The following is a 27,241-nucleotide window of genomic DNA, read 5'->3' as shown; positions in this document are numbered from 1 at the left end:
AATATTAGCATTTATCTAGTCGGTATTTTTACAAGGTCAGCATGCAATGACAATGCTCACATGTCTAGCAGGTACAATGTATGTACCATATTCAGACATAGTTTAACATGTTAGCATGCTTACATCTGCTAATTAGGACGAAGCCTAATTATAGCTGAAGCTGCTATAATTAGGTAGGTATTTGGTCAAAAACTAAATTAAATAGTATGTACTGTTGGATGCAGTGTGAATTCAAATGGGACAGTCCACTTCCTCATAACATGGCTTTCTTAAACTTTGACCCTCTTGCTCATATTTCTAATGTGCAAAGGATTGTGGGTCAGAGTAGTCAGAAAAGCATTCTGACTTGCATTCTGCAAAATGCGACTGGATGTAGTAGAACATCCTGGTACTTTTGTCATGCATACTGCATGCAATAGTACGTACTTTGTAAGGGCAGCTGCAGTGTGTACTAAAAGTAAAAAGTATGTGATTTGGAACGCAGCTTCAGTTTCTTGTATTCGTCACGTGGGTTTTGCCATGAGACTTGCAGCAGGAGCTGATTCTATTACCTCCAATGGGAGAAGTGAACATGAACACGGATTATGACCGATTCTGTCACTAAAGTAAATATTGGACCCATTTTTCCACAAATCATCTTCCGAAAATTAACTTTGTGCGAGACCTTTGTGTTTCAGCAACACACTCTCGCGAGATCTGGCAACTAAAATAAAAAAATAACGGACCAACCAACGTTACCATCCCTTTGGTAAAAGGCATGAAAGGCGTGAAATACAAACACCATCTCCAAAAAAAACACACACAGTGCTTTTTATCATTTCATTCAGTTTTATTACAAACAAAAAAAGAAAGAAAACCAAAAAAAAAGAAGGTGCGTCATCATCGACATGTTTCACTGCCACTCATCATTTGATCGGCACCACTACGTACACAAGATACCCAGAAATGAACACAGAAAAATCTGGAGAGAGGACATAAAGTAAAAGTGGGGGAAAAAAGAACTTTTAACATTTTAGTTCAGGGGTTGCAAAAACATCTGTGTGGAACATAATTGGTAAAATGGACTCTGACTATTTCCTGGGAAGATCAGCATAAAATGTCCAGGGTTCATGAGATAAATTAACTCCTACAGTAACTATCATATTTTTTTTAAGTTTTAACTTAAAGCAGACTCTGACTAGGATTTACAGGTTGACATCAGGGTCTTAATTCAGTTCGATGACTTTACATTTGTTCAGCTATGTTTAAGGCGTTTTTTAATGATGCGGTATATAAAATGGATTTCCAGCCTTCGATTTTCCAGATAATAACTGTGTATTTTTACTGGGGTACGATAGTATACATTTCCGCTCATAGAAGCATTTAGGGTTACATATGGCCTATTTTCTTATATATGTATATGTCATTTGCAAGCCCCAAATCTAAAACGCAAGCAAGAAAAACACGTTTCCTTGTCATATATCTACCTCTGAAGTTAGCTCAACTTCTTCGTTTGCGCTCTCTTGCAATTATAGGGCGAACATGGCAAAGTGGTGCGTTCGTGTGTCGCGCACACGCTGGATCGTTTTTTTTGCGTAGTTTCTCGTTACAAAAAAATCCCGTCTCTTTTGGTAGAAGCTCTTTCTCAAATAGCAAACGGCGAGGAACAACGGCAGCATCGACGACGACGGCACTCATAATCGCGGGAGTAAAAACACGAGAGAACACGAATGAGCTTGTTTAAATATGCAAAGTATATCACAGGATTTTGTGGAAAGAAATAGAAACTTGGGGGAGGAAAACAATTGAGAGAGGTTGAAGGGAGGAGAGGGAGAGGAGGGGGTCGTCAAGAGGAGTGTTCAAGGTGATGGATGGGTTTTAATAACACTGACCTGCTTATGAAAAGGTTATAAACATTCATAGGAGGTTTCTGAAAAATAGCTCATAACCCCCAAAATACCTCAAAGCTCTTTACATAAACTAGAACCCGGGAAAGCGGGGTGGGATGGCGGCAAATAAGTAAATGTGGTCGAACAAGTCCTGAATATAATGATCATATCTGCGTGTTTTTATCTGAACATGTACCATTGGAGGGAAAAAAAGAAGCTAAAAAGAAACCTGGAGCTGTGCTTGGAGCTGCTCGGACTGAGAAGGTTCAGCCTCTTCTGGGAGGATTAGAAACAGTATTAAAACGACTGGAGGCACAGCTTGACGCCATTGTTTTTTTTGTTTTTTTGTCCTTTCCACGAGTCAGCATTATTGTGATTAGCGCATGCTTCAGGGGATGGAGTGTTCTTAGTTTCACATGCAGCTTCCTGTCAAGAGGAGGAGGAGGAGGAGGAAGGTTACATGGTTTATTGTGAGATCTAAATGTTTCTCAGCTTGAAGTGTGTTGAGCGTGTGTGTGTGTGTGTGTGTGTGTGTGTGTGTAGCTGAGGTTAGAAGCATCCCAAGAGGAGGAGGCCTGTGTGAAGAGGCCCACTTATGAGGAGTATAATGGTTTGAGGCAGACAAGAGAAGGTCACATGAAGTTATGAGACAATATGGACTGTATGCACTGTAAGTGTGTGTGTGCGTTTGTGTACTGTATGTGTGTGTGATTGTAGTTTTTAGGGTTGTACCAGTCTGCAACGTTTTAGAAGACGTGTGTCTATGTGAATGAAGCAAGTATACAATCACAAGCGGGGCAATAAGTGCACCCTAAGCCAGTCAATTAGTTTTAATACTGGATGTGTAGTTCAATGTTGTGAACAGCGTTTACCACGATATCTTTGCAACAGATGGTTTACAGTGTGTGTGTGCGTGTGTGCGAGTGCGGATGTGTGTGTGTAGTCTAGTCGTCGATACAGATGACCTCTCCGCTGCGCTGCTCCCGCCGGTTGAGGAGCAGCTCTGCTTCCCGCTCCTTCTTCACAGACATGGGAGGCCCGTTCAACACTGCAGGGGGAGAGAGAAGGAGACGCCAGAGTGTGAGTTCAGTTCAGTCGGTTCAACATGCAGCGCGTCTTCGGCCTCGACGTTTTCTCTCGCGCGCTGAAAAACGGAAAATTCCCGCTCAAACGGGAACAAAAGTGACCCTCACCAACATGAAAACATGCAACTTCAGAGAGACTGTTAGTCCCGCCCTTATTCAGTATGTGGGACATCTTTTGGATATCTATGGATTCATGTATGCAGTAGAGTCAATATGCAGAGGACTCTTTTGCATAATTGTGAGTGTCCAATAGGTTTGACATCTGGACGTACTACTACTACTACTAGCCTTATGTTTTGATGTTTCTTAGGTGCATGTTTCCAGCTATTCCAAGCATATAGAGTCATTGTTTCACATGTTATCCAAAGTTTTAACCCTATTTTGAGTTTTCCCACTCGCAATTGAGTTTATTGTACGGTCCTCTTGAGCTGACAAAGAAGGACGAGAAGAAATGTCGTCCTCCTCTGCGACATAAAGCAGAGTTGATCTAAAAAACATCTCTGGTGCTGAAATGGCAACCTGCCAATCATCTGGACGTTGTTTATGCACCGATAATGCAACCGAGGCGTCCCAATGAAAGTGCATCCAGCCTTGCTTATATATACTTTGATCATCTTTATAATGAGCAAACTTGCATATTACAGTTAATCAATGTGTCATATTACATTATACAGTATCATGTTTACAATATTGATAAAACCCCAGAATGCATAACTGTTAACCTGGAGAAAGTGAGGCCTGCAACGTGCAACACACACACACACACACACAGGCACATAAGGTCACAGACACACAAACACACGGAAATGAACTTCTTTCTACACGTCTGCACAGCTGGCCAGCGAAGGGCTCTGTGGCTCCCACATATGTGCGCTATCGTGAATCTGCTCGGGGAGTGGAACGGCGAGTTTAGCGCTCCTTTCAAAACAAAGCCAGGAATAAACCAACAGCGCACTTCTCTCACTCGCACCGCGGGGAAAGATAAATTGACATGACACCCCCGTGCAGATCAAAGCTGCGATAAGGAGTGTATTGAGCTGAAGACGTTTGGGAGGAAGGGGGGGGGGTCTAACTATGTGTGTGTCTCTAGAACCAGAGGTGGGGACCACTTATGGGGAGCTTGTGGCATTTTGCCAGCGGAGGCCAACAGAGGGGAAGAGGAAGAGGAAGAAGAGAGACGGAGTCAGTGAGTGTGTCAGTGTGTGTGTCAGTGTGTGTGTGTGTGTGGGCGGACAAAATCTGATAAGAAGCAAAACAAATCGAGGTGAAGACTGGGTGAAAGAGCACGAGGAATTGGAGTGGAAAAAAAGAGACAGAGGACATAGACGTGGAAGAGAGAGGGATGATGAGATGGAAAAAAGAGAGGACGAGAAAATAGAGCCTGTCCGATGCGTCGCCATGGCCAACGCAACAGAAAGACAGTGCTGTGCAGAAATGCAAAAAGATGTGATGACGTCCGTTGTCCACTAGAGAGCGATTATAAGTACATTTTTCAGCTGTAAAACGTCCCGCTCGGTTCATATTTAGATCATAAATGTTCAAAAAAAACGAATTAAAAGGATCCTTATAAAAAACATATATGGTTATTTTAAAAATGATATATACCGCCTCGTCAAGGTGTAGTTTACATCCATGTCTGTCCTAAATGTCATCACTTCATCGTCTTATTCTATTGGACATTTGTGTGTCATGATTAGCATTTGAGTTCTTGAGTTATGGAAGGTGTGTAAGGTCACAGTGAACCTTCATAACCAAATTCTAATCAGGTGATCCTTGAGTTCAGGTGGACGTTGGTGCCAAATTTTGAAGAAGCTCCCTCCAGACGTTCCTGAGATAACGAGGTCACGAGAATGGGACGGACAGACGGACAAAGAAAATAAATAACGCGTCCAAACGGGGAAGCATAATTAAAAATAAATAAACAGGCCAATATGTTTTGGCCAGATAACAGAATCGCTCTGCGAAGCCAAATTCACTCGGCGAAAACTTCACCATCTAACCCTCCAAACTCCTCCATCTCTGTCTTCATACAGATCCCTTCTTCTTCTTCTTCTTCTTCTTCTTCTTCTTCTTCTTCTTCTTCACAGTAGCAGCACACATTGTTCAACACACAGACGAAATAGGTTGGCCGTGATATTTGCAGCTACAGTTAAATAATATGATGAATCCAACGGCCCACACCTGGACACCTGGATATCTTAAGGAATTCCTAAAACATATTCATCTACTGCCCCTGGAACTCTGGGACTTCGCTGCATAGAGCGTCTCGAGCCCAGAAAGGCAATAAAAACATTCCTGGCCGTCACGTCTCTCCCCTGTAGGCCCCGTCACTATCTGAGAGGAGTGAACGCTGCCATCTTGGCAGGAAAACGCAGGTTTGCGTGAGTGTATCGTTGCCAAGAGCTTTCATCGGGAACAACCTTCTGCCTCTGAACTGTCAAAGTGTTCAGGATCTATAAAAGCACAAGTTTGATTTTTTTGGAATCAAAAAGTCTGCCCAGCTGAGACTTGAAAAGATCTGCACAGACCCATGTGTTGCAAGAGTTTGTAAGTAATCAAACAAGGATTGCTCGGTAAAAAAAAAATTGATTTACAAGCATGTCTATGCTCTGTGTGCGTGTTATGTTTTCTATTAAGACTTTCTTGGTCAGATTCTTCGTCTCGGTAACTTATTCACTGATCAGGTATTTCTTGATTTAAACCTGTATTAATTGATTTTTTTAAGCACTTGACGGCATCCCATCATTGACACATCATCTTGTGAGGTTGATATTATTGATTAATACTAATTGATTAATGTGAGTTGCCTATTTAAACGTCCTGCAGACAAGGAGCAACATCACCATTCATTTGGAATTGTGTGCAAGTTCTCTCCTTTTAGCTCCGTTTTGGTCTCCTCCAACTCCTGAAGGACTTTTCTGGCCCTTTAGCTGCTGAATGCTCCACTTTGTTCAGCAGCTATAGTCGCTAACGTCGTCCGTCCGTGTCTTTGGTGCTGGACCGGTCGGGTACAGTGGATGTATTGGAGCTTTTTTCACTGAAAACAAAAAACAGCTGCCTGCAGCTGGTTAACGATGTCGATGAGACCGGCGAGACTGAACGGAAACGGTAAAATAACGAAACAATGAGCTGAAAGATGATGAAACGTTCTGCTGAGAGGAGCCGCGAGTTGAGTTTTTTGGCAACGTGTTTTGGTGTGAATGGGTCCTTAGACTGTATCATATTTAAGTACAATTCTTGTATGGTTGCTTTGTGTTCCAATAAACGTAAAGTATTGTTACGTTTTGTGGAAAACATTGTAAAAAACCTATATTCGCACCAATATTGAACGCTTTAAACGATACCCAGTTTTGATTAAAAAAATGCTACCATGCACACAAACACATTCACACTCACATACAGCATTCCTCAACCTTCTCATTGCAGGCCGCACCATGCCACACTTCTCTGGTCTCTATGTCCTTTCGGCTTAAAGGGGAATACCACTCACTGTTAGCTTACAAATACTCAAACGGCCTAGAAATATTCAGACTGTGAAACTGATTGTTCAGCTCTCTTCCTTCCAGAAACGAGGCAAAAAAAAACCCCATCTTAGTCTGGGATGTCACACTGAGCTGGAAAAACGATGACACAGTCCAGAGTGTTTTATTATCTCGGGGATCGGGGGACATTTTCCAGCGTGGAATCCATCACACTGTCACAATAAAGGAACTCCAGGAACCAAAAATGTCTCCGCGAGCTTCAAAGTGAGTCCCCGTTGTTCTTTCTTCCGATGACAGATTACCGGTCTTTAGCTTTGGGAAGAGCAGCTCGTAAATACAGATATTCTTTTCTTGTGATATTGTGATCAGAGGAGTGATATTCCCCTTTAAGTGACCCCCCCCCCCCCCCCCACAAAAAAAGGTGCAATAGTAAATATGTTTTTTAATACAGTACATTTCTCAATTGGGCCAGAGCAACGTTGCTACTGACCGTTGGACAAAGGCAACGTCTACGTTTTTTATATTGACGGTTCTTGTTCCTATGCTTAGTTGGACTCAGGAATGCTCGAGCTAAAGAGTCCATGGGAAGTGTTTTATACTTAGAAAACTCTCTTTTTCCCTTCTTTCCTTTTTTTTCCTGATAGATAATGTATCTAATCTAAAATAATCTCAGTTCATCCCTTTTCTCTTCAGAGTTAGGATTTCATCTGCCTGCACTAGGCAGATGAATGAAGTTCTTTGCAGGTTTTCAGGTTGTGTGCGAGGTCCACAGTGTATATAGCTGTATATATATATATATATATTTATGTGTGCGTATGCGTGAGACTGAGAAAGAGAGACGGAGGGATTGAGGCCTGTGGAGGAATGAGGGAGTACAGGGTCAGAGCAAGGGGACGGGCTTGTTCGCTCAGCCAGCGGATGAAGAATTGATCCGGGGGGAAATCTTCTTTTTTCGCCGCAGAGGGAGAAACAGAAAGAGAAAGTCTCGAGAAATCTGTCTGAGGAGTTTTAGAAAGATAAAAAAAAAAAGTCCTTCTTTGTTCTGCATTCTTCTCCATTTCGGCCTTCATATCTGAATTCCTGAAAAACCTGTGATTGCATTAACATACCGTCTTCTTTTTCTCTCTCTCCACCCTTCAGTCCAGACATCTTTCCTCTCAAAGTCAGATTTTTGGGCCTTTTTTTTTTTTCAGTAGCGCCATTTCTCTTTACACAAGGATTTGTTTGTTCCAGACAGGTCATCTCTCTTTGTTTCTGTCCCCCCCCCCCCCCACCCCCACGCATCATTAGTGCTTAATCTCAGAGCCAGCTCTCTCCCCCCCCTCTCTCTCTCTCTGCAGTTGATTGCTTGTTTTCTTTCAAGTGCCGCCACGACTTTTCACTTTTCATGTCCTCTCCTTTTTGCCTCCCATCTTTATTCGATCCATCCAGTGAGCTTTACTTCTCCCTTTCTGTTCCTCACATTCCAGCAGTGTCAAAGTGCTCTGTCCTTGGGCCCTTTTTTTGGACTTCTTCCACAGGCATTCGTCTCTCCTTTTCAGCTTTCACTGTCTCCATTTTTTGTTACATTCCTGGATGTTTCATCCAAATGTCCCCTCATCCTCCCGTCATGGTTTCTTTGGTCGGCCGTTGCGCGGCAGGTTCTCCACCGTGTTGCTGAGGCGGTACTTGACTATGATGCTGTGCACCGTGGACTTGGGCATCCTCAGCTCCTGCCCGATGGCCCCCTCGGACTTGCCGTCCTTCCAGAGGTCCACCACCCGCTGCCGCTGCACCACATCGTGCTCCTTGGTCTTCTGGCAAGCAGCGTTTGGCCCTCCGGCGGCTCCCCAAGCAGCTCCCCCGGTGGCCCCAGCAGCGGCGGCGGCTTCTGTGGGGGCAGACAAGCGGCAGACTGTAGTGGAGACTCGGAGAGGGGGGGAGCAGGATAATGTCACACTTTACTGGTCCCCGAAGGGAATTCTCTTTTAGTTTGCCTGCCTCCCTTCCAGGGAGGTCAGAGTTCAGAGAGGATGGAGCTAGCGGAGCTGGCAGGGGTGTTCAGTGTCCTGCTCAAGGACACTTCAGCAGGACGGGTGCTTGCAGACATGGGGCGCTTGAACCAGCGTGCTCCACTTGCAGGGCAATCTGCCTAATTTCTACGCCCCTAAAGGAGGACGTTTTGTCTAGAATGTGGGACTCCTCTTAGTGCAGATGATCAGCTTCCTCATGGCAGTACTGATGGCTGAAACAGGTTTTCCAAAAGAAATGCAATTCAAGATATTTTTGCCATGCGTGAGACAGCACAAAACAATCCTTCATCGGAGCATTGGGTGTATCATTACATTTTTCAGTTGACAGAGAGCAGCTAAAGTAGTAGATGTGTAGTTGAAAAGTGCCACGGCAGACATGCATATTTCTGGATATGTTTTGTGTACTCAAGCGAGGGAGCTTCTCTCAGGAGAGGGCTATTAATGGAGGGAAGCTAGGAGGTCATGAAATCAGAGAATTTTGTTGTTTTAACTCCATTTCTCCGGCTCACTTTCTATTTTTTTTCTTCCCATCCCCGTCTGAGTCTAAAAAAGGTCAGGAACCAGCGCGACCCCAATCAAGACCATAAACGTGGCCTCATTCCTGCCGCATGCTCGCGCCCTAGCCAGAGTCCAGGATGTCCCGACGGCATTGGGCTCGGCAGCTCGCAAAAAGGCCCCCGCAAAGCGAAAAACCGACTATTTCTGAACAGCCCCAAGAGCCGGGGCCCAGCCCTCCGCCGGCTCGCGAGTCACAACACGGCGTTTAAACAACCAAACTCCTTCTCTGCGGTTTTCTGTCCCTCTCAAAATACCGTGGTACAAAGTCCGAATGTTTTCTTGGCATGGGCCAGGCAACCGAGCATAATGACATTTTCAGAGATAGGCCCTGGCTCGCTAGAACGCAATGCCTTTGACAGATGTCTCAAGTCTACAATTACATAAATTCAAGATACACTGAGTGAGAGGCAGGCACAGCACGGAGAGAGCTGGATGTTGTGGTTTAGGGTAAAGCTATTGGGGAATATCGGGTTCTGCCAGTTATCTCTGCCACATCGCTGCTGTCCAAACATCTCCGAACACGAACACACATGCAGAGCGAAAGAGCGCGTCTGGTGAGCATATGCTGTTACCAAAACCAATTACAAAAAGAAAATAAATTCACAAACTGCCAGCGTGCGCGGACAGACTGCAGGCGAGGAGAATTGGACGCAACAGATTCTTTTTTTTTTTTTTTTACGATTCGAAAAGTAATGAGAGACACGATACGACTTGACGAGAGAGAATAAACATGTTTGAAAAAGAAAAAAACACTCCCCAGACAGGTTGGATAGCACTGCCGACTGCGCTTTGTTGTTGCACAATGTGTCGTTACTGCTGAGCGTTGAGGTTTTGAGGTTAGGACATGTTAAGAGATGAAAAAAAAATGCCTTAATATAGCAGCGCAGCACGTTCCTGTTTGATTTTTTGGGTAATGTCTATTTCAGGTGTCTGTCTGGCAGCCACATCAGAAACTACAGATGTGTTTTTCCAACATGGACTCCGTTCTGGATTTTTGCACATTTCACAAGTTAAGGGAGATAAAGTGTCTTCTCAAAGTGCTTCAAAACAGAGCTGCTTTAGAAGCCATCAGGTAGTTCTTTTCGCCACATATTAAAGGATTACATTGAAATTTAAGAGTTAAATAACATACTTGATCACAGAACTGGCGCATAGACATTTTTCCTGAAAAACCACATTCCCAGAGTCAGTCATTTTGATTCTCTTAACGGAATGTTTTTTTTCCCACTACAACATAACCATATAAAGATGAAAATTCCTCAGATGATATCTTTAAATAGAAGAAACATTTTGGACTGGTTTTGCCCATCATCAGTGCAAGTTGCCAAGTAATCAAGTCCAGATCTCTGAAGCTGGAGCTTGTGCTCCTCCGTCAGGGTGTCGTGGCGGCTCTGGAGCTCTGCTGGAGCTCTGCTGGAGCTGATGAGCCCACTGAGGCTGCAGCAACCACAAGAGCTGTGCTCAGGGAACGTGGGCTGCTTGTGCTTTCTCCTACAGACTTCTGATGCTGCCACAGATTGTTGATGGTAAAATAAAACATGTACAAAGTTGAGGTATCGCTCAGTAACAAAGCAGCACGAACTGAAATATTCCCGTCTTTAAGTACCTAGTATGGCTCAAGCTCCAAAACGCTGGATCCTACATTTCCCATAATGCAACGCAGTCTTTCGTTAGACGCGCCGCACCTGCGCCTGTCAAACTACATGCCCCCAGTTTCTAATGCAGGCCTTCTGTTATAATCCGCCTTTACTTTGATACATTAGTATTTCCTGTTGGAGCTCGCAAAGCCACTTCCTGTCCAAATCTTCCCATAATTATCTTCTAGCACAAAAAAAAAGAAGACAGAATATTCAAAGGAATCCTTCACCTACGCAAGGAGGCATCAATCTGACTCAAACTGCTAGTTTGCCAACTGTCAAAACAGATCAAACAAACTGGTAAGCTTGAATAAATTACCTTCAATGCTATAATTATGGATGCCTTAATACCAACTCTCAGATATTCACACACACACACACACACACACACACACACACACACACACACACACACACACACACACACACACACACACACACACACACACACACACACACACACACACACACACACACACACACACACACGAACTCTTCACTGACCCCTTAAGCAGTTCCAAAGTAAGATCAAACATGTTTTCCGCACATCGACTGACATCTCAAAAACTTAAAATGCTGAACCTTTACCCATGTTTCTAGGGCATCATTTAAAACATATTGTACCTGTAATTCTGTCGTATATTTGGAAACCTTGACATCCTCTCTTATCTGCACATATTCCATTTATAGTGATAGATCCGACTCCCGACCAAGCCGTCATTGACAGGAGCAAAGGGTGTGAATGGAGCTTCAAACACTGACCTGATATGAAGGATCCGGGCGTCATGTGGCTGTAGTTGGCGCCTCCCATGAGTAGGGCGCTCGGGGGTGCGGGGGTGAAGGGGGCTCCGTAGTTGTGAGGGATGGCGTAGGGTCCTGGAGGTATGGGCTGCACAGAGGAAGAGAAGTGGGGTTGTTTTTTTTTGTGCATGTCGGATATGATTTATGAAATTAGGGGATATGACAAACAAGATAAGTAAGATAAATCACTTTTAAATTACGCAAGTGGACAAAACAAAATCTGCCGACTAAGCAGTTGTGGAAAATCCACATGTGGGTGACAAGATAATGGGCTCTGCCATTTCATTGGCCGTCCTCCATCTATTATTTTTCCACCGAGTGCAGGCAGCTCGAGCAGGTTTCATCTTGTCAGTGAGGTTGTGAGTGTTTTAAGGGTGTGTGTGTGTGTGTTTAAAAGCAGGCTTCTCACCGGGGGGGTGTGCGTCTCCGTGCCCTTGCTGGCCAGGCGGCTGAGGATGCTCCTCTCGGACATTTGCAGGCGGGCGGCGATGGGCGGGACTCGGGCCAGCGTGGCCGGTAGCCGGGTCACGTCGGCCTTCATGTCACTCAGCAGCTCCTCCAGCTGGTTCAACACTGCAACGACGACAACGGCTTCTTTTAAACCTCCTATTAATCATATCAGTTATATCATCATTTACAGGGTCTGAACACTATAAATTGTATTTTTAAAAGTCTCCTCTTCACAGAGTTTTGTGGATTTCTATTTCCAAAATAGCACATTTCTCCTTCTATTTTTACAAGAGGTTTCACTCTGTCACCACATCCCTACATGGAATTAATCACTGATTAGAGACCAGCAGAGTCGCTTTGCGATATGATAAATATGTCTGTGAGCGCTCACTAAGTTCAGCACCGTTACGTGCAGAAAGACAGAAACTACAACAGTTGTGCGCCGAGCGTGTTATCCTTTCGACAGAACAATATAAACATGGACAGACTTGCCAGTGAGCCAGTGAGGAAATGTTTGGGGCTATCACTTCACAGCGTGTAAGCTTATCTGCTTGGCTTCACTGAAGTCAGCTCCAGGCAGAGCGATATTGTCTCTGCAGGAAGGGAGACTGATTGCACAACAGCGCTGTGAGATGTGTTGATGTGTATCTCTCGTTTATTCCACGCCTGCGATTATCTGTTTGCCAATCTTTCCCCACTTTGTCTAAATGTGTTTGTTTTTAAAAAGAGAGAGAGAGAGAGAGAGAGAGAGAGCTCTTTTTAACCCAAATTATTGGCATCACACCATCATTCCCTGACCTTTGTGCAGGACAGCGTTGGCTGGCTTGTTGCCCGCCAGCGACTCCTTGCTGAGGTGCTGGTGGGACTCCGCGAGGCACTCCACCTCCGTGAAGCGCGCGTTGAGCGCCATGGCCGGGTGGCTGGGGTCCTGCGTCATGTTCAGGTAGGCGGCCCGTCGCAACTGCTCCTCGATCACCAGCGCCTGCTCCAGCAGCTGGAGGACGAGACGGCAAATACTCACTCAGTCAATTGTTCCGTTTGTAGAAATGCAGCAGTATCAGTCTTTCTTTGTTGTACTGCATTTTCATTGTTTGGTCAGATTGTATGTATCTCATCCAACCATATAAGTGCATTTTATTATCTTTCTAGCTTGTATTGTGTCTGTTCGAGATGTATCAACGACCTTAAGGGTGAATTTTTCATCCACAAATGTTGATTTACTAAAAGAAAACCCTTGTGTCATATTTTCCTTCAAGACTTTCAGGCATATAATGAATACTCAACATGGTCTTACATTGGACAAAGAAAATGTTTTCTTGTTATTTCTCATTTTCCTGTTAATATTTTGATATACAAGCTACGATTCCACCATCTATCTCTATTGTTTTACACTATTATATTGTAAAGAGACAGAAAACAAAATGGTTAACTGAAGAATTTATTCCTGATTTATTTCCGAGATCATCCTCACTTGTCTCAATTTTGACAATTTGTTTAACGTTTTACAGCTGTGAGGACCTTGGTCTCTGTTGTGCATTGCACTGTGGGATACCACTGTCATTCTTCCAGTGTGGAGACACGACGTACTCAAACCTGCTTAGAATTAGTGGCAAGTTATTTCTGAGAGCAGTTAAAAGTCTGTATCAGTGTTTTACTTTGGCAAATAGGGCGAATTTAAGAAGTAGTATTTACTGTTGTGACTTATAAAATATGTACAATATCTAAAACTCTACAACAGTTACAGCAGACTTGTACATCTATAATTTCTTATACATGGTACGTCACAGAAGAATCTTGTAGATTCTTGCACACTGTGCCTGACATTTAATGAATCGGTGCATCAATCTAGCCATACGTCCAATGAAGAAACTAAATTCACCTAATGTGATAAAATGTATGTAAATAAACACATTTTAGATGGAACTCACCCACATCCTAATAAAAGGAAAACTGAAAGACTAATGTGTATTCCTTCCTTCACATTTAAACACAGAAACGATTTTTAGAAAAGCTTTAAAAGCCGTTATAAGTCTAATTCTTTAATCCGTTTGCACCCTGCTCTTATTATATTCCGTCTCTTTCGGATATTTTTCAACAATATATCAAGCTTCATACAGTCGTGGGAGTGTGTTTGGTAAAAAAAATGATTTGTTAAAGTTTGTTACATAACCAGTTCAAAGAGGAAATTCCAGTGAGAAAGTTTTATGTTGTGCTGTCTTGATGGCAGATTTCCAAAAATAAAAAAACCTTCAATAACTTAGCAAGAGAGATGAGGAGAACAGTAAAAGAGACAGAGATACAGTAAATGAGGATGTTGAGGGCAGGATCTGAAACATGTGAGCTGCTTAAAAACAGGATGAGAGCTCTTCCAGAAATGCAGCGGTCAGCAGTACCGCCGAGCCAATATGTGGGTCTAGGGGCATCTGTCATCCGACCATCAAACGAGTCAGGTGACCGAAAGACACTGCGAAATGTTCCTAAAATAGTTTGTTTGCATGAGAGTAGGGCTGACCCACATAGGGCCCGTTATGGAAATTCAGAAATTCAGACAGGCAGCCAGTGCCTCCATATCCAGTAAAGGATATGTGTTTTCCCTGTGTCCACTTAAAGTCAATTAAAATACCGCGACAAGACTTTATCCGGTCAACCATAAAAACCTGGAGGACATTATGCAACATCTGAAATCCTCGTCCTGCTGCCTTGATATTCTGCCAACGGGCTTTTTCAAAAATGTTTTAAATTGCCTGGCCTCAGATCTTCTACAAATTGCAAACATGTCTCTTCTTTCAGGTGTCTTCCCGCAGGCCCTGAAAACTGGAACCATCAAGCCACTTTAAAAAAAAAAAATCTCGACACAACATTAATGAATAATTAAAGAGCCATATGAAACCACCCGTTTTTTGAAAATGCTGTTTTTCAACAACTTCTTGGCACTTAAGAACTGTTTTGATGTCTTCCAGTCAGTGTTTCGACCACACCACAGCACTGAGCCTGCTCTTGTTAAAGGTCCTCAGTAACAAACACTTCAACACAAACAATGGTAGAATTTCAGCCTTAGTATTACTGGACCTCAGGGCTGCATTTGACTCGGTCAACCACAACACATTACTAGACTGACTGGAAAACTGGGCGGGACCTCCTGGAACAGTAACTAAGCTGGTTCGAATCATTCTTGAAGAACAGGGACTACTTAGTGTCTATAGGTAACGACACATCTGAGTGGAGTTCCCCAAGGCTCCATTCTGGGGCCTCTTCTGTTTAACATCTACATGCTTCCACTGGTTCAGATTATGGAAAACAACAAAATAAGTTACCATAATTATGCAGACGACACACACGTTTACATAACCGTATAACCAGGGGACTGTGGTCCAATACAAGCACTGAGTAAGTGCATTGAACAAATCAACAACTGGATGTTTTCTTTAATTAAACAAAGACAAAACTGAAGAAGTTGTTTTTGGAGCCAATGTGGAATGTTTAAATCTTCAATCAGCAATGTTAAAAACCACAGACCAAGCCAGAAAACGCTGTTACAGCAGTCGAGAGTCTACTGGAGATAAATGCACGGATCAGTTTTTCCAAATCCAGCTGAGACATAAGTGCTTTAATCCTCGATATATTCTTAAAGCGATAGTAGGCTGACGTTGTAATCCTCTTAATGCGGCTGTTGAAATTCAGGTCTGAGTCCGTGGCTGTGTCTGAGATCCTTCACTCATTCACTACTCCCTACTCCCTATCCAGGGACTCCTATGTAGAGGTTGTACACTACTTTTAACGATGCATTGTGGGATATTTTGCTATATGGTGAGTAGGAAGTGATTTCGGACACAGCCCATGATAACACCAAGTTTTTGTGGGTCGCACTAAAAAAAAATGTATTAGACAGCTGCAGCTGATTCAGAACGCTGGATCACATCACACCAGTTCTGAGGTCTTTTCACCGGCTTTGTCTGCCAAAGAAGTTACTTAAAAATACTACTGTTGATTTATGAAGCACTGAATGGTTTCCGCCAAAAATAACTTATTTTATAATCAAGGCTGAATACTTTTCTTTCAGCAGCTGCCTTTTATTAAATCAAATAATCGTAAATTTCTTACACTGTACTGTTACTTTATTATTTTATTCAGCTTATCTTTATGTTCCACTCTCTTGGCTCTTTAATGACTGTTTTTAAATTGAATTTGAATGTGCTTTTTTGGTGCGTTTCCTTTGCTTTTGATGTTTAATGTAAAGCACTGTGAATTGCCTTGTTGCTGAAATGTGCTATACAAGTGAACTTGCCCTGCCTTGCCTCGTCTAGTGTGTATCCACAGTCAAGGTGAAGCTATTATCTCGTCTTACCTTGAAGCGTCGAGCCAGGAACTTGTTCTTCATCTCCAGGAAGTTGCCTTTATTCGCCTGCGATTTGAAAGGCTCGTTGACGATGGCGAACTGGGGGTCGTTCTGGATGTCCTGCCACCGGGCGTAGCCGTGACTGGCACAGGGGGGTCAAGGGTCACGTAACACTTTTGGGCAAGAGACAGCGGGAAGCAGGGAAGCTAAACAGGGAAGGTTTTCCAAAACTATTTTTGCAATGTAAAAGTTACAAAGCACACCAGAATTAAAAGGAGTTGTAAAATAAGTGTACTTGCTCTCTTACCGAGAGTTAGATGAGAAGATCGGCACAGCTCTAATGACTACAGAGCTGTAGCCAGGAGACGATTGGCATAAGGAACATGGGGAAACAGCTAACTTGGCTCTGTCCAAAGTTTTAAAAAAATATGCCAATTATGCAATTATAATGCCCTTAAACCACAAACTGTAGAGTTTAAATTTCTGTTTTTGTACAGACTAACTAGACTCCAGCTTCATACTAAAGATCATTAATGAGAAGTCATTTGCTTAATGCGTTCACAAACAGAAATATAAAAAACGACTTTTGACTATTATGAGCCAGCCAGGCTCGCGGTTTGCCACTGCCTCCAGTTTTTATGCCAAGTGAAGCAACAGACATGAGAGCGGTATCAATCTGACCCTGAGAAAGAAAGCAAATGTTGAGCCAAAGTTGAGCTTGTTTTTGGGAGCTATTCCTGAAAGCTGAACATTGATTTTTGAGGAGCGATTAACTCGATTTTATATCGTCTTAAAATACAAAATTGCAGTTATTTTAGCCCCAAAAAAAAAAAGGCTTCAGGCAGGTTCTGAAACAAAGCATGTCCCTCCTTTTATTTCAGTCTAACCACGGCTCTCATGATTAGCTCACGGAATAATGAAAACAATGTTTTATGTGAATGCTGCATGGCCTTGATTACCATAATAGCGGGAACAACATGAACTAAATGACCCACTCCATTGGCTTCCAGCAGACACAGTTTGCTGTTTACCGAGCTCTGGCTGGCTTATTACGTCGGGCTTCTGCCGACTTATAGCAAAATAAACACATCGGGGGTCATCAAGGATACATCACGATTCCCGCCAGGAGCCAGAAGTCGTGTCGGCGGTGCCAGATCTCGTTCATCTTCCCCGAAGAGATGGCAGCCCGCTCCTCGTTCTGCCAGAGAGTGTGCAGCTCTGCAGGGCGAAGCCAACACAATATAAACATGAGGCCGGTCTCAAAGAGAGGGCTTGGCTCGCTGAAACCTGACTGCAGGTGTTTCCACGGCACAAAGAGCTTTTCTGGGTTTGTCATCAAGGTGGAGATCATTTTGGCTTTCAAACAGAAGCTCTGGAAAGCACGGGGAATGTTTTTTTTGTTTGTTTTAGTTGTGAGTTTTATGCCATTTAGACTGCTTAGTCACTTGTTTGGGCATGTTAGCAAGTTATTTTTACCTTTACTCCCCTCATTTTTCAGGGATTCTGTGGTTTTAAACAATGCATAACGTTTTTGTGTACATCTAATGAATCGGGATGCAGTTCTTGTATTGAAGTACAATTAAAATATTTAGATCTTACAACTAGAATCTTTATTAGCCGTCATTGCTTTGAACCGTCAGGGATCTTCTTCAGATGTCCTGATGCAGATCCTGAGATCTCAGGAAGGTCTTTGCAGAACTGACACAATCTGCACCAAAAGGGTCAGCTGTTTTTGTCCTTTCAGATGAACCTGTTCCTGAAGAGGTTTGTGCAAGAGAACGGCCTTTTTGAATAGTTATCCTGCTGATCACTACCAAATAAAACGCCCTCAATGAATGTTGAAGAAGTAAACGTAGACGGTTAAAGTAGTTGGAAGAGATGAATGATGTCCAGTGCAATTGAGTGCCTTACATAGAATCTTTAAAATGCATTAGTGTACAAACTACCACATAGATCAACCACTGCGGGGGAATCGGTACTGACCGGTGAAGCCGCCGTCTGCGATGTTGAACATAAAGCGAGGTCGCTCAATGGGAGGCCTCACGTAGCCCTTGGGCGCATCCTCTTTGGCCGCTCTGACTTCTTTCCCAGCATCCTTTTCACCTTTGACCTCCTCTGTTATCGAGAAAGACGGCGAAGTTATCATTTAGCAAAGATATTGTGCTTGTGTATTCATGGCAGCGTACCATTACGGACAGTAAAGCGTACCTTTCTTCACGTCAGACACCTCGGTCTTATCCTTGGCATCTGTCGCTTCGGTTGCTGGAGGTGTCTCTTCCCGCTTTTCTTTGTCTTTCTCCTCCCCCTCCCACGCCTTTTCTCCTTTCGCAGGAAAACAAACATTACGTTAGAAAGGACTTTTCGCTCCACACAAACCTGCTTCATCCGTTTGTGCATGTTGGATTTCATCAGACTGACTTATGAAGTTTCTTTCCTGTGTTTTGTTTTTTTACCTGATTTCTCTTCTTTGACCTCCGCGTCCTGTTTCGTCTCCTCTTTACTCTCCTCCTGTACTCTTTTCTCCTCGGTCGTGGCGGCCGGAGAGTCACTTGTTTCTTTCTTCTCCTCCTCTTTCAGGTCGCTGTCCTCTGTGCCTTGGTTTCTTTGACCCGGGGACACATTTTCTGCTGTGTCTTTTGTCGAAGAGGAAAGCTATGGAAAGAAGCACAATATGCAGTCACTCATCGAGTTTGTCGTTGTGTGGTAAAATCTTCAAATGTCAGCATTTAATCAGCTTTTACAGAACTGAACTGAATCATTATTATGCATACTATAAGGTTTATAGTTTATTAAACAGGCCCGATCAGTGACTTTGTATGACGTAGCCTTTTTGCTATTCATTTCATTTACTTAACATTTTCCAGAGCATGCTGTGGTGGTTTCTTAATGATATGAAAATGCCGCTGTGATTCCACTGAAAGCATGAATTATTTGAAGTCGGCACCCTTTGCTACACGATAACAATGGACGTTTTGATTTTCAAGCTGTATGAAATTGAACAGAAACCGGTGGTCGACTGGAAGGAAGAAAAATATAACAGAGAAAAAATGGATAGCACGCTTTGGAAAATTGTTGAAAGTAATGTAAAGTCTATGGGATTTGTGTTAAAACCCATGCAAAATATTGGTAACACTGTAATATGACTTAAAAGGAGGCATAAAGCTCTTTTATTAAAGAATACGCCGCATCTGACGTAGGATGCAAAAATAGAAATCTATATGAGAATGTAAAGAAATAATTGGCTGATGAGGACCACGCTGTGACCACAGAATGTAGATGCGTCAGCTGACAGTGTCCCACCTCTTCAGGGTCTGCAGTCCTGTTGCTGTCCACCTCTTTCCCCTCATCCTTCTCCTTCTCCCTCTCTTTGTCAGCCTGGGCCTCGCTTTCCTCTTTGTCCTCCTCCTTCTCTCCCTCCTTTCCGTTCTTTTCCAGCTTGTCTGATGGAGCAGGGGTCGCTGCACACAAACGCATAGCACAACTCCAACTTTATCTGCTGCCCTTTACATGGAGCGCCCCCTGCTGGAACTGGTAAATGTGACCATGTGTGTGTGTGTGTTTGGTTACCTGGCTTGGAGGTGCAAGGTGTGTTGTTATAGCTGGCCTCAGAGGTGGGCGTGGTGGTCTTCACGGCAGGAGAGGAGGCCCTGGAGGAGCACTTGTCTATGATGAGCTCAGGCTTGAGCTCTGGAAGACTCCACCGCCCGTTGATGTGCTCAAACTCCTGGATCTGAATAAGAAACAGTCAGCGAAATAAAAAAAAAGCTTGGCACATGTTCACTTTACCTAATACCACCTTATTTAAACTCACCACCCACATGCCCTGCTCGCCTGGCAGTATATCAAACATTCCCCCCGGCATTGACAGCAGATCAGGATGTCAGCACGTTTAAACATGTTGGACTGAAAACTGGATTGAAGATATTTGGATAAATTCATGTCTGGCAAACTGAAAGCAGCAAGGTAATCGGAACATCTTTCAAGATGTAATGGTGGATTTCTTCACTGGAAAAAGAGCTCTCATTTTAGTTACGTTAATACCTCAAGACTATATTGTCTTACAGTTTTAGTTAAAGACATCTTAGTAACTTCATATGGGGCTGTAGACACCCTGCTGATATGGAGGTGCTATATTAAAGTTACAATCCTTTGAATGTATTAAAAGCAAACCCTGTTTTTGGTTCTATTTATAGTCTGCATTGTTTCAGCAATAGCTAGTCAAAGCTTTTACATTCAGTAATTATCTCTCAATATGACAAGTGTTCATCGTTAGTGGCGGAGTCCGCCATTCCTGCACTGGATTCTAATTGCCGACATACACATGAGGGATTCACAGGAAATTATGCATGTATGCTGATTTCTACTCTCTTAACAACACATCAGAAGTTACTGCTAACGCAAAGCAGGCTGGGTTTTTATTGTGAAGCAATCACAGGAAATGCAACGGCCTATTTTAGCTGTCTTGCTAAACTGTACCTGTGTTACCACCGTAACAACAGGTGTCTCAAACTCAACCAGGGCTGGAACCCTAAGGATTACAACTTTAAGTGTCATAGCTTGCTCCATTCACCACTTTTGTCTCGACTTAGGAAGGCGAACAGCATTTGGTCTGACCTTCTTCTTGACGAGGGACATGACGCCGATGCGCGTGAGGACGGGCTGGCGACACAGGCCCTCCCTCGGCACGCCGTCCGCGAACGTCTCCGCTCCGTCAGCCACCGGCTCGCATAAGTGACGCATAAAGAGAGACACGTAGGCTCTGGCAAAGAAGATGTAGAAGAAGAGGAAGAAAATATGGTCAGAGGGCAGATAGAAATGGATAAAGACTACATCTGGATTCAATCAATGTGTTTTTTTTTCCTTACTTGAACTCTTTCTCGGTCTTGCCCCTGAGGTCTCTGACCAGCCACTGAGAGGAGAATGCGTCCTGGGTCGGCATCCCCCAGCGCATCACTGCGTTCAGGAAAGCCTTTCGCTGGCGGGTGTTGAAGCCCAGCACCTATCAAAATGACAGTATATTTAACAGTATATTTTTGCTGAGCAGTGTAAATAGTGTCATCTTTTTAAAATGTATTGGTTATTATTCTGGAAGACTTCAAATGAAAATGTCAGGATGAGAAAGCTTAAATTTGCCTGCAGACATCCGTGTATTTCTTCCCGAGGCCTTTTTTTTTTTGGACTGCCTAATAACGTTAAAATAAACTAAATCCTCGCAAGAACAATGCAGGCCATTACAAGCACGTCCAATATTATCAGGATGATAAATGAGCTTGGAAGGTTCAGAGTTGTTGGCGATGTAACAGCCTTTGCTGCCATCTCCAATTTGAGATTGTTGGACTGTTGGAAAAATATCTAAGAGCGTAAGTCAAGTTAAAACAAAGCTGTCAGATTCCAGTAACATCGCAATAAAAAACAGACAAAATGAAAGCAGAACTGGTTGCAGAGAGTCGTGCAAACCTCAAGGTTGCCTCCCACTCTGGCCAGAAGGGGAGGCAGAGGTTTGTCCTTCTCGTTCCTCAACTGGCGACGAGAATGCCTTCGACCTGCAGGTTTACAAGGGGGCAACAGACAGGATGGTGAAAACATACAGAGGGTAACACGAGCTGGAAGGAGAGGGAGGATTTTGTGGAGCTTTCTTGAAATTTACGGCGAGTATTCCGTCAGTACGTCAACCAAGAATCTAAAACTTCTGAAATGCTTTGAGCCATTTCCTTCCATCTGAAGTCCAGGGGGAGGAGGTGGTTGGCGTGTTGCATTTTTTGGGAATGTGATGTGTTCGACCCTGCCAGGCAACTGTTACAACTAAATCAAATTCAACTTGTAATAATTCAACACAGACCTGAGTGTGTGCGTGTATGTGCGTGTGTTCAAACAGGCAGCTGTCATATTTCATGAGCAGCACTGCTTGGGGTTTAACGTCTCTTTAACTTCGTCTCTCCTTACCTTCTGGCCGATCGTCGAAGTCCTCGTCCTCCTCCTCGGAGCCCACCGAATACTCGGACTGGTTATCTGAAATGTCAGCATGCCACTCTGAAACAGCACACGGTGGTCTGTCAATAGGCCGGGCCCATTCACTTCCACTGTGCAAGTAATAACTCAAACTGAAGATAGATCATTTCATGCTCGTTCTTAGGATTCAATTTTTGAATTCAGGGCTTGATACGAAACAACTTGCAGGAGATTCTTCCTCTTACTTGAGCTTTTTCACAGGTCCATGCAGCACCGGGTCCAAACCCGGTCCCTACCTTGGTCTTCCTGCGCGGCGTCGTTGTAGTTGACCGGCTTGCGGTTCCTCTTGCCTTTGCCCAGTTTGCTTGTCAGGTCCTCTTGTTGCTGCTCGTAGTGGTGCCGCAACAGCTTCTCCCAATAATCCGGATCCACGTTCTCCTCCTGCTTGATGATCTCCCGCTCGATCTCCTCGACCTGGAGCGTCAGAAAAGTACACGCCAGTTAATTAGTTAATGGTTTATCAAAATATATTTCTTTCAGTAATTTTCATTCAGTTGATAAATCAAATAATCCCTTTGAAATCCGTGTGAGGACATAGATTCTATAGTGAGTGACTATTATAAGACTTGAGTAAGCTTGTCAGGTGCATGAATATACATTTTTTAATCATATTAATTGTAACATCCTGTTCACCTTATCCTCCTCTCGGACCATGTACTGGGCCACTTTAAAGGAGCTGAGGTACTCGTTCATGTTCTGCACGTCCGGGTCGTCTGTGGCGTCTTGGCTCCGGTCCAGCAGCCTATCGATGGCGACGTTGTCGTAGTGGATCACGCTGCCCTCGTCCTCAACTTTATCCCCCGAACTGTTCTTCATGCCTGCCACACGTGGAGTTCAAAAATGGGAATCATTTGTCCTGTTCTATTAGATAAATTTCACAAATAAAGGTTTTCTTGTAGTCTGAAGCCTGCCAACTCTTCACTGAATCAATCCCACTGCAACTTGGACCTAAACCGCAAAGCTCCAAATTCCCACATTATAATATTTGACTGAAAATCCTAATTTCTCTTCGCAAAAAGAAACTCACGTTCTAGTTCATCTTTGAAGAGCTCTTCTGTCCCAAACTTGAGGATGTCGTCCAGTTCCTGTTTGCTCATGGAGCCGGCTTTGGATCCCAGGCCTGGCCGGACCACCAGGTGGGTCAGCATCATCTTCCTCTTGGCCACCTGGGTGATGCGCTCCTCCACGCTGGCTCGCGTCACAAAGCGGTAGATCATCACCTTGTTGGCCTGCCCGATTCGGTGGGCTCGACTGAACGCCTGCGCGGAGAAGGGAACACAAGGCGACACGTGACGTTTACGTCGGATGAAATCGTTTCCTTCCTCGGCTGCTGCCAGTCCGACGTACCTGTATGTCATTGTGAGGGTTCCAGTCCGAGTCGAAGATGACGACGGTGTCTGCTGTGGCCAAGTTGATGCCCAAACCTCCCGCTCTGGTGGAGAGCAGGAAACAAAACTGGCAAGCACCAGGAGCTGCAGAGACACAGAGAGTCAAACAGACAGTTTCATTAATCATCTCTCTTTAATGACAGGATTCCTTTGATGCCACTAACATAGGTTATCTTTACGGTGGTTATACAGACTTCACTTCAGTAGATAGTGAGGATTTCACAATATAATTTAATGCCATTTGTTGCCAACATCTGCTTAGTGATATGGACGAGTCACACTCAGCATGCGACACAGTGCTTCTCATCCTTTGACTAATGTCAGTTTGGCATCAGTTCTAGCAACTGAGTCACAGCTCTGATCCTCTTGCCCGACTCCATCTGCACTACCATCTACTTGCATTTCAATCTAACAATCGCACACAAAAATAATCCATCTTGGAGGTTTAAAATCAACCAACAAAGCAAACAGTGTATGCAGTACTGATACAGTATTAGCATTATGCTACCTCCTCGTTAGAGTCCCGTTTTATTTAGCCAGCTGTCCCTGACATTAACATGTGTTAGGCGGAAGTGGGGACTCTTATTTTGAAGAAACAGGAAGTTCTGTCGTTTACATGAAGCTTGTAGTGAGCACAGCAGTCGGCAGTCTGTTTTCTTGTGAAGTAGAACATATTATTTCTGTCAGTTTTAAGGAACTACTGAACACTGAGCAGTGCAGTTTGTGCCGGAGACATCTTACTGCGCCTCTAGTGAGTGCACATCATCGGGTATCTCACCATTGAAGCGATCAATGGCCTCTTGCCTCAGCGCCCCTGTGACGCTTCCATCGATTCTTTCATACTTGTAACCTTCATGGTCCAGGAAATCTTCTAGTAAATCCATCATTTTAGTCATCTAATAAATGGAGGACAGAGAAAAAAAAAAAGGAAATCGAATGACCAGTCACGTGTGTGCGTTTTCATCTTTACCCACGCACAGCTGCAATCAGTCTGCTGCTGAGCCTTCTGGAGGTGTCATGGGAATAATATAACATCTGTGAAGGGAGGTGGCCATCTGGCGTGTGTGTGTGTGTGTCTGTGTGTGTCTGTGTGTCTGTGTGTTTCTGCTTGCCTGGGCTTAAGCATGCTGTATACGAGTGTCCATGCGAGTGTGTACCTGTGAGAAGACCAGTACTCGGTGCCCCTGCTCTTTCAGTTTCCTCAGCATCTTCTGCATCAGTGTCAGTTTCCCAGAGGCCTTAATGAGGGCCGACCCCTCGTAAGCACCGTTTGGGGTTTTTTGGGCTTCCTACACACACACACACACACACACACACACACACACGTACCATGCCACAAGGAACAAATGACATCTCAACTGTGATTTTTAACCAGACCCTACATCTTGAAAGTACACATATGACTAGAAAAAGCACTACTGAACATCCCCACAAGGTGTCCCTGTTCTGCAAATTCAGGACTAAATCAAAGCAGATGGTTTAAAAAGAAGTGAAACGCTAGCAAATAAAGGAGGACTGTCATTGGTTTTCTTCTATTCTATTTCTACTGAAGCGTTATGACGTTATGGTTGTATTATTGTCAAGGACAAGGACATGTGTGTGTTTGTCTGTTCTTACAATGGAGGCGACGGGGAAGAGGTAGGGGTGGTTGCAGCACTTCTTCAGGTCCATCATGATGTTGAGCAGGGACACCTGGTTTCCTCCACCTTTCGAGTTCAGCGCCTCAAAGTTCTTGGTCAGAATCAGCTTGTAGTATTTCCTGTATTTAAAAACATATTCAATGTACTATCATATATAACTAACATTTTATGTATCTGTGCCATTTTCAGTGTGGGGCTCGGTAATGTCCATTAAATTAATAATATGACCCATTTCTAATAGGCGTGTTTCAGGCTAAATTTGTTGTGTAGAAAGCTATTTTAAATGTTTAGTATTTCTTCACGGTGCCTTCTTTTAAAAAACAGGCGAAATGGTTAATATCATAGCTGGAGGGAAATGTTCCGTGTGTCGTACTTCTGCATGGGGCTCAGCTCCACTCGGACAATCAGCTCGGTCTTGGAGGGCATGTTCTTGAAGACGTCGGCCTTCAGCCTCCGCAGCATGTGAGGCCCCAGCAGGTCGTGGAGCTTCTTGATCTGGTCCTCCTTGGAGATGTCGGCGAACTCCTCCAGGAAGCCTTCAAGGTTACTGTACGGAGAGATGGACTGGGTGAAGGACTGGTAATACACTGGTTCAAATTATTAGCATTAGTATCTGACTACATCAATGAATTATCAATGAGAAGTCCTACTTGAAGCGGTTGGGCGTGAGGAAGTTGAGCAGGTGGAACAGCTCCTCCAGGTTGTTCTGTAGAGGAGTTCCAGTCAGCAGCAGCTTGTGGTCGATCTTATAGTCGTTCAGACGCCTGAAAAACTGCAACAACAAGAAAACTCCCTGTCAAACATCTGAAATGATTTCATACATGTTTGACAATATTATTATTTTCCTCATTGGATGTAAAGGCAGCACTACGTCTAACAAACAAAACAAAACATAACTATAAAGTATTTGTCATATAATGCATTCATTAAATTATTTATTGTCATTGGACTACTACAGGTCTACTACTGATTTATATAGAGCATAATAAAGTAAATTAAATTTAAGTAACAATAACTTGCAGTTGAAAAATGCCCAAAATATGTTTAAGATTCCGTAGTTAATTTATAAAGTGTTGCCATTACATAGTTTGTCCACCAGAGAGCGCTGACAAGTTATTTCTTTCAACCGTGAAACCTCACACAATTCTTAAAAACCCATATTTAAGGGTTCTTATAATAAAGGCTATAATAGCACTGATATTAACATGCACACATGGCTACAGTACCTTGGACTGGTTGTTCTTGAGGCGGTGAGCCTCGTCCACCACCAGACAGGCCCAGTCGATGGACTTGAGCGCCGTCTGGTCGATGGTCACCAACTCGTAGGAGGTCAGCAGCACGTGGAACTTGATGGAAGCCTCTCTCTGCAGGACGACAAGAGGGGGAACAGAAGAGGAAGGAGGACAGGATGTTAGATATTATGTTAAGATTATTTCATCATTTGTTTTTTTCATATTATGATGGTTAACGCCCTCCCTCCTCACCCTGAGTTTGAAGGGCTTCTTCCCTCCTTTGATGGCCGTTTCGTCGAAGGAGAACTCGTTCTCTCTGATGGTGGCTCGGCTGTCCTTGTCCCCCGAGTACGTCACCACGTAGAAGTCGGGCGCCCACATCTCAAACTCCCTCTCCCAGTTGATGATGGTGGAGAGCGGAGCGCTGACCAGGAACGGGCCTTTAGTGTGGCCCTGAGGGACGGAGGAGGAGCAACAATTCATACGGGTCTTTCGGTGAAAGAGGAGAATAATAGGACCGTGGGGCCCCGGTACCTCTTTGAAGAGCGAGTAGAGGAAGACGATGGTCTGGATGGTCTTGCCGAGGCCCATCTCGTCTGCCAGGATGGTGTCTGTGCCCTGAGACCAGGAAAACCGGAGCCAGTTGAGACCCTCCAGCTGGTACAGGTGCAACGTCCCACCCGTCGTTGTGACAAAGTCGGGCTGATCCTCGTATTTTATCGTCGGCTGGACGGAGAGAAGAA

General features: G+C 44.0%; 1 protein-coding gene across 7 annotated transcripts in view; it reads right to left on the bottom strand.

Moving 5' to 3' along the window:
- Positions 1–808: 808 nt before the first annotated feature.
- chd3 (chromodomain helicase DNA binding protein 3) overlaps positions 809–27,241 on the bottom strand; it is a 34,654-nt gene continuing 8,221 nt past the window's right edge. For 5 of the 7 annotated variants that reach the window (XM_076092676.1, XM_076092679.1, XM_076092678.1 and 2 more), the window contains exons 14-40: positions 27,033–27,224; positions 26,751–26,951; positions 26,493–26,630; positions 25,917–26,038; positions 25,640–25,813; positions 25,244–25,385; positions 24,784–24,915; positions 24,405–24,522; positions 23,586–23,710; positions 23,266–23,497; positions 22,872–23,056; positions 22,475–22,652; positions 22,173–22,259; positions 21,687–21,772; positions 21,095–21,228; positions 20,844–20,988; positions 19,797–19,959; positions 19,530–19,687; positions 18,683–18,881; positions 18,438–18,551; positions 18,213–18,344; positions 17,339–17,447; positions 16,239–16,371; positions 12,692–12,887; positions 11,853–12,016; positions 11,405–11,531; positions 6,583–8,305 (exon numbers count right to left, since the gene is read on the bottom strand). In XM_076092676.1, coding sequence (XP_075948791.1) covers positions 8,043–8,305; positions 11,405–11,531; positions 11,853–12,016; positions 12,692–12,887; positions 16,239–16,371; positions 17,339–17,447; positions 18,213–18,344; positions 18,438–18,551; positions 18,683–18,881; positions 19,530–19,687; positions 19,797–19,959; positions 20,844–20,988; positions 21,095–21,228; positions 21,687–21,772; positions 22,173–22,259; positions 22,475–22,652; positions 22,872–23,056; positions 23,266–23,497; positions 23,586–23,710; positions 24,405–24,522; positions 24,784–24,915; positions 25,244–25,385; positions 25,640–25,813; positions 25,917–26,038; positions 26,493–26,630; positions 26,751–26,951; positions 27,033–27,224 — 4,149 coding nt within the window. In that variant the 3' untranslated portion in view covers positions 6,583–8,042. Of the gene's footprint in view, positions 2,917–6,582; positions 8,306–11,404; positions 11,532–11,852; positions 12,017–12,691; positions 12,888–16,238; positions 16,372–17,338; positions 17,448–18,212; positions 18,345–18,437; positions 18,552–18,682; positions 18,882–19,529; positions 19,688–19,796; positions 19,960–20,843; positions 20,989–21,094; positions 21,229–21,686; positions 21,773–22,172; positions 22,260–22,474; positions 22,653–22,871; positions 23,057–23,265; positions 23,498–23,585; positions 23,711–24,404; positions 24,523–24,783; positions 24,916–25,243; positions 25,386–25,639; positions 25,814–25,916; positions 26,039–26,492; positions 26,631–26,750; positions 26,952–27,032; positions 27,225–27,241 lie in introns of those variants that run through there. The other 2 variants (XM_076092682.1, XM_076092681.1) reach the window with 2 other exon arrangements.

This window comes from Anarhichas minor, unplaced genomic scaffold (genome assembly GCF_050575085.1).
Source record: "Anarhichas minor isolate MPS153535 unplaced genomic scaffold, ASM5057508v1 ptg000016l, whole genome shotgun sequence".
Classification (NCBI taxonomy): domain Eukaryota; kingdom Metazoa; phylum Chordata; class Actinopteri; order Perciformes; family Anarhichadidae; genus Anarhichas; species Anarhichas minor.
The sequence above is the reverse complement of the archived record's forward strand: the minus strand, read 5'-3'. Positions and strand labels throughout refer to the sequence as shown.